Genomic DNA, 17,655 nt, shown 5'->3' on the forward strand with positions numbered 1-17,655 from the left:
CACGCAACATCTGCCCTTTCAAAAGCAATGGAATGATGACCTGCCACCTTCTGCGCTTTAATGCCGTGCAGAGTGGAGGACTGGGGTGGCTTTAGGCCATCTTCAAGCTCTCTAGCCCCTAACGTGGGGTTTTGGCCCCTGTCTTCAACAGTACACACCAGCAACAGATACCCACGCTGGCCTATTATTATGGCAGCTCAAAACAGAGAGCACTTTATAAGGGTATCTATCTCATACAGGGTGTCCCTAGACACCTAAATCTGTCAACTCTCAGTAGGACCATTTGACTCTGGGAGGAGGAGACTGGGTTTTGGTTCGTGCTATGCTGTGTGGCACAACTCAAACGGCAGGGTTATTGCAGCGCCTGTCGCAGCCCTGGGATCTTGCCTAGAGGACAAGGCTGTTTAAGATGTATGTGCAGCTGCTCTGGGGAAAGTCCTCTGGGCTGCGAAACTAGCACATTTCTTTAAAAAAAAACAAACCAAAACAAAACAGTGCAGGGGAGAGAACCAAAATGGGTCACCACTTGTGCAGTGGCAAAAACAGAGGAGCTTGTGGTTTTCCTGGGTGACTGGACTGGGGCCAGAGGAGCTCTGAGTTCACAACCAATTTGACTCTAGTTAAGAGGCCACTATTTAAATCCTTCCCATTTATCTGCTCTCTAGTGTTGCGTTTACTTTGGGTGGGCTCCAGCTGTCTTAGTCCATTCGTAATGTAGAGCAGAGGCAGCTCCGTCCCCAGCAAGCCAGCAAGAGAGGCTTTTGCAACCAGTGTGCCCACGCAGGACCTCCCCTCTCCCTTCCCTCTCCAGGGGCAGGGTGGCAGTGTCCAGGAGGAATTGGACACTTTCGGAGCAACGGTGTTTCTACAGCTTCATTAATTGTGATGCTGTTGTAGCCAAATGAGGAACGTGCTCCTCTGGAGAGGAGGGTACTCCGTGCCGCTCATTGGTATTCAAAAAGCACTGCAAATGCTACTGTGCAGCCATTTGTTATGCAAAAGAGCCTGTGTAAGTTGATATAGCGTGATACGTCCATAATGACTTCCTTTTGATGGATGCCACCTATTCCTTTTGTTAGCTTCTGGGCCAAGCTGAACATGCAGCCGCCGAGGCCTCACTGTAGAACAAAACCAGAACTTTGTTTGTTTCCTTTCGGAACCTGCGAATGTTCTGCAATAGGCAGAAGAAATACAAGTTTAAAAAAACAAAGGGAAGAAAGAAAAGGTGGGAAATGAGTGAAATGGGCTTAGCCAGTGTGCTTTGGTAAATATTCCCATCTGCAGACCTGTGGTGCGCTGTTTGGTGGACAGGTTCTGTGTTTGTATCCCTGATCCAAGTGGGCCCTTTCCAACTGTCAGGCCCGCAAGCTGAAGTAGGAAGACTGGGGAAAAAAAAAACAGGACTTGAGAATGTTTTTCTACTGCATAATAAAAAGGTTGTTCTTTTCTTTCTGATTTATATATGCTGTATCTGCTGCCTCACGTGGGAATGAAGTGAAACAGTATCTGTCCTCCCATCTGCGTGCTCCCATCCATGGGACTCCACTGTCCTAGAGGATGAAGCGTTGGGAAGGAAATGTTCATTGAAAAGATTCTTAAACAGAAAATTAACTTTTCAGCTAAGAAAAGCAGTTTTCCTGATAAATGATTGTTGTTTTCCACAACAAATTCTAATTTTACCTTTAGCTTTTTCTGGACAAAAAATATCTGGTCACGATGCATCCATGCAGGATACAGGAGAAAGAGATTATCATTTGGATTCTTCCTTCTTCTGTGACAGCCATACTGTGCCTGCCTGTGTTTTGTATGTCTGGCCTGTGTGACTAGCCTCTGCTTCCCAGCGCAAACTCCTGGGAGGCAGCATTGCTCATTTGGAAATTTCTGGGGAAAACAAAATTGAATTTTTTTACTAGGAGAAACTACTTTTCAGCCAATTATATGAATAATTCATGTGAGGCACTCTGTCCTTTGAAGAGGTGACTATGCCAATTTTGCAGTTTTCCTAGACTCCATAAATCAGTGCCACTGAATCAGAGACCAGGAATCAAAAGCCACGGTGACAGGCAACTTAAGCAAACTGAGTTTTAACCAACTAACAAGCTTTCCCGTTTCCAGAAATGCATCCACCTATGAAGTTTCATCCTCTCAATCCATCAGCTCGCCCCAGCGGTCGAAACGAGTGAAGGAAAACACGCCTCCCCGCTGTGCCATGGTGCACAACAGCCCTGCCTGCAGCACCTCCGTCACCTGCGGCTGGGGCGATGTGGCGACCAGCACCACGCGGGAGCGGCAGCGGCAGACGATAATCATTCCCGACACCCCTAGCCCCGCAGTGAGTGTCATCACTATCAGCAGCGACACAGATGAAGAGGAGGAGCAGAAACATGCACCCACCAGGTGAGCAGCGGCTCTCTGCACTTCTCTGTGTGCAGGAGGGAGAAGCAGGGGCGGAGAAGTACTGGAGCATCCCAGGAGTTGCTGTAGGGTCCCAGGAGCTACAGCTGGGTCTCAGCACCTGGGTCGTCTTTCATTTGAGAGGAAAGATGATGGGGAGGGTAAAATACTAGCTAGTGACTCCGTAGACTTAGGTGACGCTACCTACCATGCTATACATTTTCTGTGTGACCTTGGAGAAGTGTAGTAGTCTCCCTGTGCCGTAGTCTTTCATCTGTTAGAGGAAATAATAGTTTTGTCTATCTCTCAGGACTGTTGAAAGGAAACTGTAGAGATCCTGTAGTGATGAGCCTCTTTAAGTCAGATAGCTGTTTATAACAATGACAAAAAGAAGGGCTTGGAAGGAAGGTAGCTTAAAATTCCCTTTTCTCTTTCTGAGTGATCTAGGCATCTGTAAAGAGCATTAAATGACACCTTCCATATGTGCTATTTTCCAAAAAAAGGTCCTGAAAACCAGTCAGTGGTTGTTTCATAAACACTCAATAATGGTAAATACATTGCAGGAGGTTTGCTCAGTACTGATTGTGTTGCCAACACATCCCCGAACTATTGTCTTAAGTGGCAGAAACTGATGGCTTTTCGACTGACGCTGCAGAGGCAGAGATGAGGCTGTAAAGACCGTGGTGACCGAGTTTGCTCCTCAGACAATTAACTCACCTGAGTGAACAGTGCGGCCCAGGACCGCTGCCACTGCTGATCATCTACTGTGGATGAAAGAGAACTTAATTTTCCAGGACTGGCTTTTCAGCACCTTTCATCACATGCAAGCGGTATAGGTTTCCCATCTGATGCCAGTCACAAGACATCACTCTGCTTTATAAGTTGTAGAGAAGTAGCCTTGCGGACAGCTGAATAATTATACCATCTTTATGTTGGTAATTGAGCTCGGAATTTTTTAACTTTATCCCTCCCGTATTGTCGAGAGTGAATTAGTTTTTTTATTTATTTAGGACATGCTCTATGGCAGATTTTCCTTTAATCAGTGGAGATACCTATCTGTATCTCTGCATCTCTGCACTGCGGTGATAAGTAGAGCACCGCAAATGTGCACAGAGCAGATGAGATGCATTTGGCCTCAAGGAGCTAAAAATCTGCAAAGAGGAGCCACACGGTTCAGGCACCAAGGGCTGCAATTTCAGCCTGCCTCCTGCCAGTTGCTCCCCATTCCCCTTCTCCCTACCAGCGAACTCCACCGGGCAGCGGGAGCTCAGTGCCTCTCACGTTCAGGCTTGCCATGAATGCAATGGTTATCGTGGGGAATTGATCCCAGGGCAGCGTAAAATATTTCGCTTTTTAAAAATAAAAAAAATTGCTACAGTATTCCTTAGTGTGACAGGGAGAAGAAAGCGTCTTTCCAGACAGAGCTGAAGGTCAGGGTGGAAGTCAGGTGGACTATAAATAAGGAGTTCCCGCTTCCAGGGCTCTTCTGGGGAAGGAAGGGCAAGATAAAAGAGATGCTAAAAACTAAGGGTGTGAGGTTGGGCAGCACGAAGAGGACAGGTATCTCAAGGGCCATAGGAGCTGTGTGCAAGCATGTTTACCCATGCTGTTGATCCCAGGCTTTGGGAAATTATATGCAAATACTTATACTTACCGCCTGGATATCATCTTGGGTCCAGAGCTGGGTGGAGAGAAGAGCTGGGATCCTACAGCCACTTCAGCTAATTGTTGTCTCCTCTGCTTCAACTTTGCTGCCATCCGACCAGTTTCTTCACTTGGCGTCTCTCCAGGGGGACAGACAGAACAAAGTTCTGGAAAATACCTGGAAATCAAGTTGGGAATTTGGGGTATTTAAATATTCAGGCAAGGTCTGCCGAGGGGCTAGGAAAGTAGTCCCAGGAGCCAGACTTACATAAACAAACTGGCTTTGATATGACTAGAGCATATTCAGGACACGTTCCTGCCTGGGATCAGATCCCTGGCTACTTTTTGTATCCATATGGCATATCTATGCAGAGTGCCAGGGCGACAGCATTCCTGGAAGGCCAAAGCTTAAGAACTAGATTTAATTTCTGAGCCATGTAGAGACATTTTGCGCGGACACAGGCTGTTCTCAGGCACCTTTTGGAATTCCAGAGTGAGTTAAATTGCCGGTGCGGATGTAACCAGAGCAAGTGGAGAATTAGGAGCAGACACACAGATGGAAAACAGCACGTCCAGAATGAGAATTTTTGGTTAAAGTCTCCAGGAGAGTGAAATCAACTCGTTCAATGCTTTTCAACCTGGGCGTCTCTAAGACCAGATTCTCAGCTGGAGTAACAACGTAGCTTCCAGTCAAGGAAATTGAATCAGCATTTAATGCCAATGAACTTTCCCCCTGCCAAAGTTGAGGTCTTTCTCACTGAAAGCGCATCACATTTGGGAAAGTACCTCCAAATTTTCTTACTTGTCTATTTTTTTTCCTCCAAGAAAAATGGGAGGGACAGTGAAGTATGTGCTTTAGTATAATTGGTGCCCAAAGGTTCAAGATCTGAGTCAAAAATGAAACCGTGCAAAGAATGTGTTGTCTCACCCATATTTATGCAAATATTACTCTATTGGGCAAGAGCTGTGGTGTGGGGGTGAAAAATAAGGAATGACTTGCAACATGCTGTTGGTCACATCCTAACAATATTCGCTTCTTCTAGATTAGAATACAGAAGTCATATGGCACTTGACAGATCCAAGTTAATTGCCTGATCCCATCTTATTGATAGCAGTGGTATCTTTGCATTAACTTTACTCACGTTGGATCAACTCCTGAATTTGAGACAGCACTTCCTTCTCTTATTTCCTGTGGGGTTAGAAATGTCTTTTTGACCCCTGAGACTAAAAATGTTTATTTTATTGATTGCTCAGCAAAGAGAGATTAGAGCTACCTGTGGCTGTGAGAAGTGGTAGATCCTTTGAGGATGTAGGAGTTCGTAAGTCTCAGTTTAAGAAGGACTGGTAATGCTGATAAATTATGATATTGCTGATGCGGTAACGGAGCCCTACAGCTGGGATTTACTCCGACAGAAAAGCCTCTCTGTAATACCAGAGCAGCAGAGAGTGTTTTTCTTGTACAGGGGATGCAAATTTTTTATTGGTGAAAGAAAAATCTGAAGAATTCGGTGTGATATGGGCAGAATTTTCCTTTTCCTAATGAAAAGCACAGATGTTCGAGTAGGATGTTTATGAAATAGCAGCTGACCAGGCAGGCAGGCCAGCACGATCCTCCTTTGCTCGCATGTGTTTTGCACTGTTGATGAGTGTAGCTTGGTGTAATCTTTTTAAAATCAATAGTCATCTGAAAATGTTGGGCTCCTGTTGGGTAAAGGTGCTGGGGAGGTGGTGCGAGGTGGGCTCTGGAGGATCTGCTGGATGGAGCCTTGTCAAAGGGGGCCATCTGCTGGGCCCCGGCCCCGCGCCTGGGGTGAAATCACAGAGGAGGGACCTCAGGTACAGTTCGGCAGGGGCAGTCCTCAAGAGAAATGGTCAGAGATTTTCAGGGGGCAAATTCCTGATTTAAAAAGTCAGTTTGGCAAAACTAAGGCTTTTTGCAGGCTACATTGAGATTTTTCTAGTAATATCTCCAACACAGTGAAATCTGGAGAAGCTTCAAAACTACAAGAAGTTTTAACTTTTATTTATAGGGGAGAAAGTGTTAGGGGATTAACTAATTAAGGGGGAGACTTCTCTTTTCTGATTTAATGGAGGAGGGTTTTTTTCTTTCAAAATGTAAGGAAATAATAGCAAAAAAATTGAAATGTTCAAAATAAAGAGGGAGCATTTTTACTGAATGAAATTGTTTTTACCTGGTAAAAACACGTGCCCACAAGGTTTTGCATGTGACATTTTGTCCTGTAGAACTGCAGAAAAAAAAATTTGCATATAAAAAGCATTACATGAATGGGAAACAATTTTGTGACCCTGGTTATTTGTCATCAGTGAATTTCTAGACTTCTCAGTTGAGCCTCCTTTACAAAGAGACTTTATAGGCCAGAGAGGTATTTACTGTTGTGCTGTAAGATAATATCCTGACTGTTACTTATTCTGGAAAGAAGAATTTAGGTCTCAACATGACCTGTAAAGCACTGAAGAGAGTGAAAACAGATCATAGACTTGATATTTTTCTTACAAATTTATTCCTCTTAAGTTTCTCTACTTGCTCTAGCGAGAAAGTCGAGGAGACAGACAGACAGCCCAACAGTGCAACTGCAGTCGCAGTAATCAGGGCACCCGTTCAGCAAGTAGCAAGTAGTAGGGGTTAAGTACTCCCCAGTACGCAACTTCACATGGTGCAGTGGTTTAAATGTAAATCCTCCCTTGATTAAATGTTTCTGAAGCTTAGAAGCGGAGAAAAATAAAGTAACAACCTAAAGGCAGAGCAGAGAGGCGCAACTGCACCCTGAGATGGCTGAATTGTGATGGGAGGGAGGAAGGGCACACACGGTCCTGCGGGAGGGACATGCCGGGCTGTGCTGGTGATGCAACAAGGGCTATTTCCACGTCCTGCCAAGGGCCACGTCGCAGGAGGAAGGAGTGGAAGGAAAGGCAGTGGAGGTGGCCATTGTGATGTGCCTAGATGACTTCCCATCCAAGCAATGAGTGCAGAACCCAAGGAAAACCTGACTCTTTTCTTGCACCAATATCATAATGGCCTTGAGGTGGGTGGTTTTGAGGGTGCTTCCACCCCAAAGAGGCAGGAGAGCCCCTCATTCTTCCCGACTCGTGTCATAAGTAACACCTCTCCAGCTTGGCTTTCCGTGGGATCCTCACAGTAATCGCTGTCTTTCTGGGCAAGGAAGACTGACCACAGCTGTCATGTGGACGTACTGAGGAACTGCCTCATTGGCCATCTTCACTGGCACAAAATTCTTGCAGGGTTGAGGTGTTTTTTTGCTTTTTCTTAAAATCGTAAACTGTACAGTGAAGTCCCTGTGTGAGTCTCACCTTTATAACTGAGCGTGAGCTGATGCAAGTTGTTCGCCGTATTCCCATTGTAGTGCAGCGGTGGTGGAGTCTACTTCAGAGGTCTTTCATTCCCCTTATGCACAGAAATCGCTGGCAGGCGAAAACCAGGTGGTTTTGCCAACTTGCTGATGTGCATGTGTGAGGGTCAAAATACCGTTTGTAATTCTCCTTTGACATCTGGCCTATTGTGGCTACGTTATGCTGTGCAGAGTAATGAACTGACTCTGCATAGCAATACGTTGACTAACCACAGTCATCTGGTAAAAAGATTGCTGCCTTCTATCTCCAGAAGACACACCGACATGCAGCTAGTACTTAAAATAACAGAGATAGACAGTAGCTCTCTGATCAAACCTTCAGCAGCAGAACCTTTACAACCTGCTAAGCAATTCAGTATATATGACTTAAATAGCTCCAGCACGTGCTGTATGGCCCTAATAAAATGGCCTCAGTGTAGTACTCGGGAAATATTTTTTACCATCACAAATTCACAAAGAAGGTGAGAGCAGATTAACAGGTCGGGATGGAGGCTGAGCTGAAGAGAGAGGGGCATGTTCTCAACCCTGAGCTATGCATGGCATACTATTTCAACGTGAAGAGAGCGATTGCAGTTGTAGTGGGAGTTTTTGTTGGCTGACTCTATCCTTTCCTAGAATAGGTGGATTATTCCGAAGCAGCAAACTGAAAAGGTTGCGTGTTATTAAGTTTGGAGAGACCTGGAACAGAATTTTTGTGATGTGATGTAAAGCTAACGTGCCATGGTATACATGCACACCAGTTCAAAGGCACAGTTGTGGGATGGGTGCCTTCTTCCCCCAAACTAGAAGGCCACCTTGGTGACCTTGAGAGCTGAAAGCCTCTGTTGCTGGAGTGTCAGCCACACTGTAAGGTTTGTATCTCTGTGGGTGAACCAAACGCTGAAAAATTGCCCCTGCTTGACTCCATTTGCTTTTTCTGGGATTCTGGGGTACTCAGGGTATTCTGGTATATTCTGAGGTATTCAGGGAAAAAAGATCCTGCTCGTGCAATGCTATCACATACTGAGCTTTTGGGCTGGGCCTTCAGCAAGTAGAAATCATCTCAAGTTGCACTATTACAAGAGCTGCTGTCCCTGTCCTTGTCCTTGGCTATTTAGAGGGTTCCGCTGTTGTTGTTAACACCTAATTCAGAATCTTCTTTTCCTTAATTTCCGCTCACTTTTCATTCTCAACATCTGCCTTTGGCACCTTTCCATTGACAGTATCTGAGATGCCCACCTTAGTTTCTTGCCCTGTGCCTGTGCACGGACTATCTTCTCTTTCCTCCATCGGACTTTTCCTGGAGATCTTTCCTTGCTGTGGGGAATAGAGACCCACGTCTGTCTCTCCGCTGTGCGCTCGCCAGCGTGGTATATGTTAGAGGGCTGTCTCCGAGAGCTGCTTCTGCATGTTCGAAGGCACGGTCGTGCTCTGTGTCTGCACGTTGGACAGACATGAATTGTTTCAAGTTTGAGAACAAGCCCTTCAGGACCAGGTGGGAATGGGCTACCACTCATAAACTAATAATAAACTTACAAAGCAATGTATATTTTTCCAACTGCTGTTCTGAAAGGGAGGATGCGGCTCCAGCCGGTAAGGGTTAAAAAGCCTTCCTGGCTTATTGCTTTTCAGTCTGCGTAGATGCCACTTTGGTAATCTTCCCCCCTTCCTTCTCTGGAGAATTAAAATACACCTGCCCACATAATGCAGGCAGGCACACAAGCTGACCAGGAACACATGCCGACTCTCAACACTACTAAATCACGTAAGCTGCTGCTGCTGTGCTTGCGGGAGGGAAAGCAATTACCAGGCTCGGAGTCAGCTTAGTAGGAAGGGGGCAAGACTTTCAATACTATTTTTCTGTGTAAGCACAAACTTCCCCAAAAGCTGTGGCTGAGTTATGGGAATACAGTAAGCTTGCTGAGTAGGCAAGTGCTGCGTCAACAGGTAAAAGCTCTCAGTCCCAATAGTTTGTGAGCAGGGAAGGCACTACATCAGCCTGGGCCTCACACAGATGACTCCTGCGTTACTGCGAGGTGGGGAGAGCAGCTGAGTCCTCGGAGGGAGCTGGAAGGGCAGTTGCTGGCTAGCAAGAAGGCTTTGAGAAGGGAGAGCGCTCGCTCTTCTGGGTTGAATTTTCAAAAGCCCCCATTTTGGCTCAACGTGTATCCCTAAGCCTGTGAATCAGGTGATTTTCAGCGTGAGTTGGGCATTTCATACTTTTGAAATTCCCACCCTTAGTCTCCCGGGCAGGCTGTGGCACAGCAGGTGCCAAGCGCTGGGCGTGTGGATAGTCCCGACTGCCTGCTCTGACATTAACCGCAGTCGTTACCTTTCCTAAAGACAAAAATCCAGCTGCTTTCGATGCGGCTCCTCGCGCGCTTGAAATGATGCAACATGATGAATCGAGAGGCTAATCACTTGGGCCACAATCCCGCAAATATTTACCCATGTGCTTTAGCTCTGTTACTGGAATAGTCCAGCTGACTGCGGTGGATGACACATTCTAGTATTGCTGAGCACTTGTGTAAGGCCCGGCAGGACCGTAACTCTGGTCCTTTTCAGTTTCCCATCCATGGGATGAGTTTAATATCCTGCTGCAGTCCCTTTCTCTGGAAAGGTTTGGGTTTTGGGTCACTTATTTGTTTAACCAAACAGATCTGCTTGATTTTCTTATTGTAACCAAGGAGCTATAATATTGGAAGGGGACTTCTCATGGTCCCCGCTTTGACAAGCCCTCAATCAAATTGCTGAAAAATATGCCCATTCTAAAACAATAAATAGCACAAATTACACAGAAAAATACCTTCCCAGTTCTACTGCTCAGCCTTCCCATGTCAAGTGTCAGGCGAGAGCAAGTATTTCCAGTTCAGCAGCTCAGCCACTCATGTAAGGAAGGGACTGTAAAAGAATAGCTAGACCTTATCAGTTGTCAGAAAACTCTTTAGTGACTTGATTTTTCTTTATAAAATGTAATAACTGTCAGAGGTAGAGAATATATATCTCTTCCCAACTGGCAGCCAAGGGTAGCTGCAAAGGGCAAGCAGTTTGGATACTCATAAATGTGTGATTACAGGCATTTCTACTGAAGGAGAGGGGAATATTGATGCAATATTCGTCATTTTTATTAGCTTAATATTCTTCTTTCTTAGCACCATATCCAAACTGCTACATCTTTCTTCACATACAGTGGTTGTCCATCTAAGATAGGCTGTTGCCCTTTCCATTTCTAACCCAACGCTCTCCAGCTCCTTGCAGAAAGCTGGAATACGAGGGTTCGCTGTGGTACACCTTCCCTGTCGAAAAGGTACCTGTCCCCGCAAGGATTGCTTTCAGCTTCCAGGTTGCTATGCAATTGCTTCCCCTCCTGCTCTGTCATCTGCCCTGTTTCAAGTGTCAGTGCTTTAGGATATCAGGAACCTCTCAAGACATATTTTTCACTGTGCGTAGAACAACATGGTCCTATGTCCTCTTCGGGGCACGCCAGGATCCTGTGATGATAGCCCAGAGAAAGTCTGTGTGACGGTAACTTGTTTGTGAGTGCAGCACCCCAAGGCGTTCTTGATGGGAGAGGAGATGGCTTTTCAGTTACAAGTCTTGGGAGCGAGGTGGTGAGTTGCAGCTTGTGAACGCTGGCGGAGGGGCTTTGGGACAGACAAGTTGAAGGGAACCCACCAGTGCTCCTGTGGACCAGTGCACTGTGAAAAATAAATGCGGCAAACAATGTCCTTGGAAGGAAACTGTTCTCAGGATCTGCTCCAGCTTTCCCTGGGTAAGAAGCGATGCTGAGACTAGGGAACAAAGGGCTCCATCCCAGATTAAGACGGCATTAATCAGCTGTTTCCTGGGCTGCACCAGCCAGAGTGAACAGAGAGGAGGGAAAGGGTTCTCTCTCTTTTTAAAGTGCACGCTCAAGAAGTTAAGAGATGGATTCCTTTTTCTCCATGGTATTTCTGTTCCTGTTGGGGCTGTTTCCACCATTAAGCCTAATTACTTAGCTTTTTATGTGCTATCCATTTCTTTTCATCATTTTAAAAACTTCAGTTGCCATAACAACATAATGCAATCAGTGAAACATAGCAGCTATTTTCTGTAGTCAAGGTCTGTGCACTGTCAAGGATGTGAGCCATTTAAGCAAATCTTCACCATCCCCCTTCCTCCCTCCTCTTTCTCGCTCTCTCTTTTTCTCCCTAAACAAGCTCATAACAGGAAGGAGAAACCATCAGGAATAATTAGACACAATAGCAGAGCAAATCCCAATCGTACTCATGCAGTCTACTCTAATGAACTTCTAGCACTAATCTTGGAAGTGTTGATGTTCCTTTTTAATCACTTTTTTGATGTCATAGATGGATTAGCTGCAGCAGGACCTTGATAATGCACGCTAGAGTCAGGAGACCCAGTGCTTATTCAGAGAAAGAAAAGAAAACCAAAAGCTTTGCATACTTTGCTCATTTTTTTCTTCATTCGTTCCTCAGTTTCAAATGCTTATTGAGAATATATGCCTATTGTACCATATTAGTAAATAGAATGGAGTGTATTTTGTAGATTCATGGGATTTAATCATGAAAAGTCGTAGCATCTATTATTAAATCATTGCTGGAAGGCTGGGAGAAACCACCGCGTTTTTGTGTGGGTGGTGAGACTTGCAACAAAGCATAGTATAACTGCTGGGCTGCTACTGCACACATATATAAAAAGCAGTCTGAAAATAAATCTGGCAGTCTGGTTCAGTGCTATTCTAGGCAGTGTGAATATAAGATCCATCCACAATGTCTTACTCACTCCTTGACCTCCATGAAGGTTTTCCTGGAATAGCAACGAGTGAGTTTTGAAGCCTGGGATTTGGCTTAAGCAGCCCCTCTCTGGCAGAGGACTGAAGAGTTTGCTTTGCCTTTACGGAGCTCGTCTGCCGCAGGCAGAGTTTTCTGGTGGCTTCTGAGTCGACCGTTGCCCATTCACTCTTTCCACTTGTGTGCTTCTGTTTCAGCACCTTGTCCAAGCAAAGGAAGAACGTCATCAGCTGTGTCACCGTGCATGACTCCCCCTACTCCGATTCCTCCAGCAACAACAGCCCGTACGCCGTGCAGCATCGCGCAGGGCAGAATAACGGGAACACCTACGACACCAAAGGGGTTCCAGAGACTCACTGCAGTGGGAACCCCCGAACGATCATCGTGCCACCACTGAAAACCCAGGCCAGTGAGGTGTTGGTAGAGTGCGATAGCCTGGCACCAGGTAAATTGCACCTCTTCCGTCAAGAAAATTAGTAAGAAATAAATGATTTATCTTGGAAGAATCTCATTGTTCGGTTTCATTTTGTTTGTTTGTTTGTTTTGTTTTCCAAAGAAACCGTGCTCCTGCCCTTCTCTCAAGTGACACATCTGTTCTTGGGAGCCATATTGCATTATTTATGTGCCCTGGTACAGTCAGGAGTCGTGGGGGCAACTGTCGTTCCCAGTTACTTCTGTGCAAACCCAAGAACAGAATGCAGCCTTTAGCTCAACATTTGACATGAAAGGCTCCCAAATGCAAGTGTGAACCTTTGCTGCCTTGCTTTTCCATAGGTTTACTTTAAAACGGGTAAGAGATTGAAAACACATGTGCATTTTCATCCAAACTTGTTGACGTTTCTGGGAAGAACATTCCCCCAGGATCTTCATTATGGACTGATGAGGTTTGCTCACCCAGAGCCTCCGCGATGCTAGGTAGTACGATGTGTTGAAAAGGGGCTTATGGTGGAAGTCTGGCCCAAAGCAATTGGCTTGGAGCTACTTGGCAGTCCTTTCTTTTGACGCACTGCTGGTGAACACAAAGGCTCAGAGGGTGAGCTCCCCACTAGCTCCTTCTTCCTCCCTTCCTACTCACCGCGAGGTCAGCCAAGCCAGGCCTTTTTTGTGCTGTGCACACTATACTTTCCTTCCTCTCCTTGGGATTTGTACCTGCATCGTACAGTTCTGCTGGCAGAACGGTTTCTCACACTTCTGAAGGATCTATAAAGCCTTCTCCGGGCCCGGTTTGGGTCCAGATATCGGGTCTGCTTGTCTGCCTCTAGAATAACAGGCTGGTCGTGTATACGAAGCACTGCTGAGGTATTCTGTTAATTAAGAGAAGCCATGTTCTTATCCTGCTTCTGTTGTATGTCTCCTCCCAAAAGCCACTCAGGAGGAGATTCAGTGAGGAAAAGGTAGGGTGAGCAATTAAAGAATGTGATGTAAGCTACAAATGTGTTTCCTTTCCTGGCACAGTCACCACCAGTCACCACTCATCCTCCTACAAGTCCAAGTCCTCCAGCACCGTGACCTCCACCAGCGGTCACTCTTCAGGGAGCTCGTCTGGAGCCGTTGCCTATAGGCAGCAGCGACCAGGAGCACATTTCCAGCAGCAGCAGCCTCTTAATCTAAGTCAGGTAAGTCAACCGAGACAAATTTTGGTGGTGCGTCATCCAGCTGTAACCTACCGCTCCTCCAGCATGGGCTGTCCTGTTCTGACCTAATGATAGTTGGGCCCCCTGTCAAGTTTGGTCAACTTGTTTCAACTTCACTGCATTCTTTGATGTTCCAGCTCGGGCAGTGGAGGTAGTGCAGATCCCGCCCCCGAGTGGGCTGGCAGTACTCTTAATCGTGTGTTTTGAAGACAGACGATCTAACTGTAAGTGGGAATAATGCGAGAGAGAAGGTGCAGTGGCTCAGGCACAAAGAAGTAACGCAGGACCTTGTTGTAAGGACTGAATTCTCCTCAGCTAGAGGTAACCAAGGGGAGAGTATCTTCCAAGTGAAGGGAGTGCATCAGCCTGGCTGCAGGACTGGGAGAGAAGTCCCCATCAGATGTGACAAGGCAAAGCAGAGCCTCTCTGCATATACATGACCTCATGTAATGAGTTTGATCCATCCCGTGATAAACCTGGGCTGAGATCTGGGCAAATCCCGTTGCCTGGCAGCATGCAGTTCTCAAGATGTTTCATAGTCTGTGATCAAAACACCCGGGGCTCACCAGGAGCTTCAGTAAATAACACCCTCTTCACGTACTGCACCTGGGGCCTCGCTCTACCCTGAGGTGAGGTAATGGGAGTAGGGAAGTTACAGCACAGTTACCAACATTTCAAGAGGAAAAAGCCTGGAGAGTTCAGAGGACAGCGCTGGTTTGCATCCAGATCGGGATATAAGCAGAACTGTTTGTTTTTTTAAAAAAAAAAAAAATAAAAAGAATGTCCCCTCCCCCTCAAAATGCAGTGGAAATTTAAAAATTTAAGCAAACTTGAAATAAAAGTGAGTGAAAATGGAGGAAGTGGGCGAGGTGCTGTTTCCAAAAGTGGGGGAGGCGTGTGGCTGCCGCATTTTAGACCACAATGACAGCGCAGGGACTGCTTACAAAGAGGATGAGAAGGCTTGGAAGACTAGAAGGAAATAACGTGGAGCATTGCCCTTCTTGCCTTCTAATTCCTACTTTATTGGCTATGTAATACTGTGAGTACAAATGACCGGGAAAACTCGTTGACATTATTGTACAATGCCAAAAAAAACTTAGAAAAATCCCTGAAAAACTACATTGCTCCTGCCCCACTGCAAGAAATTGCCTGTACTCAAGTAACTATAGGTGATTACATGAGGGTACCAGGCACCAACAGGATCTGATCAAGCCAAGGGTTTTATCTTTTAAAAATAAAGTAGTTATTTTACTAACCGAGGAAATGATAACCGCAAAGACCCTAACTGAGCAAAAATAAATTGCCTGTTCCAGGCGTAGTTGGGCAAGTCCATTCCCCTGAGCTGTCAGCACACCACATTTTGTCAGCAGAGAATTCACTAGCAAAAGCCGTGCGTTTGTTGTGTGAGCGGCTGGACTCGTGGAAGATGTTCTTAGGAGCCGGGCATCCAAGGTTGGGTCTTCGTGGTAGCTGTGCCAGCAGGTCGTGGCTCAAAGTGGGGGACTCTGTTGTCCTTTGGGGGGCCATTTTGGTGAATGTGTGAAACTGCAGGGTCTTCCTGGGCTTGGGAGGGACCCTTTGCCGTCACCTGTTTCCAAGGGAGGACTGTGGTGATGCTGAGGGTGCCAGGAGGAGCGCAAGGGACTTTTCTGAGGCCGTCCTGGTGTCATAGGGAGGCTCCCAGGCGCCACTCAGGAGGTAAAGAGCCGTCTCTTGTCTTGTAACCGCTTATCACTGTTGCTGTCTTTATCCAGGCCCAGCAGCACATCACGACCGATCGCACAGGGAGTCACCGGAGACAGCAAGCCTACATCACTCCAACGATAGCTCAGGCCCCGTACTCTTTCCCGCACAATAGTCCCAGCCATGGTACAGTTCATCCTCACTTGGCCGCGGCTGCCGCTGCTCACCTGCCCACCCAGCCCCACCTCTACACATACACCGCCCCTGCCGCCCTGGGCTCCACGGGCACCGTCGCGCACCTGGTGGCCTCCCAAGGGTCGGCGCGGCACGCCGTGCAGCACACCACCTACCCCGCCAGCATCGTCCACCAGGTCCCTGTCAGCATGGGCCCGCGGGTTCTGCCCTCACCCACCATCCACCCGAGTCAGTACCAGGCTCAGTTTGCCCACCAGACCTATATCAGTGCTTCTCCAGCCTCCACAGTCTACACTGGATACCCACTGAGCCCCACCAAGGTCAACCAGTACCCTTACATCTAAACACTGGAATAAGGAGCGAGAGACGCACCCGTCCCGGGGGAGTGAGGCGGCCGCTTTTGTACTGAAGAACATGGCAAACTAACAATGCAATGGGGAGGCTCGCGCGAAACTTGAACGAAGGAGACTTTAAGGAAGAAACGAGAAGGAGGAAAGAAGGGGGAGAACCAATTCTACACTTTTTATTTAAAAAAAAAAAAAAAAGAAAATGGAAAAAAAGAACAGAAAAAAAAAATAAAACAAAACCACAAAAACCAACCATTCTGCACCAAACTAGAGAGAGAGAGAGAAGCAGAAGGACCCTCCAGCGGGTCCTGTCTTTTGGAGAACTTCACCAATAGACTTTTAAAGGTTATTTTCATCCAATAGTGAGCTACATTTAGAAATTTGTTGTCCAGAACACCTAAAATGAAATCCATTAGGTTTTTAATCCAGTAGGTATATGGATTAGGGATTTATCCAGCATTTCAAAGGGTTTATGCCCCATCTTTGCAGTGGTGTCCGTATCCCAAAGCATACATGAGGTTTGGGGTTTTTTTTCTGGAAATAGAAAGTGGGTAAGGGAGGCTGAGGGAGGAGGAGAAAATGTTGTCCCAGTGCTCTAAATTCGGATCTAGCCCTGCTACGCTTAAACACAGGCGGGCAAAACAGGCCGCGCCGCACTGGTCGAGAGGAGAAGCAATGGGGATGTTTTTCCCTTTCCTTGAACACACTGGATAAATCCCTGAGAAATGCTATTCCTAAACGAGATCTCTAATAATGTATGTTGGATTTCAGTTGCGTTTCATTTTATTTTATTCGTAAATTTTCCTTTTCAATCCCTAGCCGTTTTAGTATAGGAGGAAACATTTTAGCTGCCCCACTTCCCCCCAGCCCCGGTAGAATGTAGCACTATACAGGTCATACGCCCTTTTTACTATTTTGTGTTGAACTTCAACGATACCAATAGACTATTCCTCAATGTGATTGCACAAAGAAAAGTGATATAACATAGGCATGTAACAAATGTGATTGTCCGGGTATGTGCGTGCGTGTGTGTGCGTGTGCGTGCGTGCGTGTGCGTGCAGATGCTGCCTTCTCTCTGTGGTGTGTTCCTCGGCACAGCCATTACAACTGTCACAGTCTTAGTTTTACATCATTCCCTCGTAGTGCCTTACCGAACTACAGACGCGGTTTAAGGGTTTACTTCCACTGGTACTCCTAGGAACTGACTGAGGCTAGTCGGAATTTACTCTCACCTCTTTTTCTTTTTTTTTTCTTTTTTTTTTGGGGGGGTTGTTACTGCAGATCTTCTTCTTCTGCTGGTGGTGTTGGTTCGTTGTTTTTTTTACCACGTCGTCAATCTTAGCTCACTTGGCGAGGCGTTGGGGAGGCTCGTCGGGGTTGGAGGTGTGTATAGCTGGGTGTTTTGTCGAGCACTGGATGGGCTGGAAGCAACCAGGTTGGTTGTGAGACCCGGGGTGTCTCCCAGAGGGTTGGGGGATTCGTCTGTGGACTGGTCTGTTTCTATCCTGTTGAAGTAGCAGGTTTCTTCCCCAGAAACTGAATTCTCATTCTGCTGTTTGCTGACGTTCTCGGTGGAGTGGGAGGGCAGCGTCCTCCC

At 46.5% G+C, this 17,655-nt stretch overlaps 1 protein-coding gene across 4 annotated transcripts in view; it reads left to right on the forward strand.

Annotated features, from left to right (window-relative positions):
• HIPK2 (homeodomain interacting protein kinase 2) overlaps nucleotides 1-16,241 on the forward strand; it is a 132,287-nt gene extending 116,046 nt beyond the window's left edge. For 2 of the 4 annotated variants that reach the window (XM_074582003.1, XM_074581994.1), the window contains exons 12-15: nucleotides 2,116-2,397; nucleotides 12,397-12,644; nucleotides 13,655-13,815; nucleotides 15,588-16,241. In XM_074582003.1, coding sequence (XP_074438104.1) covers nucleotides 2,116-2,397; nucleotides 12,397-12,644; nucleotides 13,655-13,815; nucleotides 15,588-16,055 — 1,159 coding nt within the window. In that variant the 3' untranslated portion in view covers nucleotides 16,056-16,241. The remainder of the gene's footprint in view (nucleotides 1-2,115; nucleotides 2,398-12,396; nucleotides 12,645-13,654; nucleotides 13,816-15,587) is intronic. The other 2 variants (XM_074582022.1, XM_074582013.1) reach the window with 1 other exon arrangement.
• Nucleotides 16,242-17,655: the final 1,414 nt, after the last annotated feature.

This window comes from Larus michahellis, chromosome 1 (genome assembly GCF_964199755.1).
Source record: "Larus michahellis chromosome 1, bLarMic1.1, whole genome shotgun sequence".
NCBI classification, from domain to species: Eukaryota; Metazoa; Chordata; class Aves; order Charadriiformes; family Laridae; genus Larus; species Larus michahellis.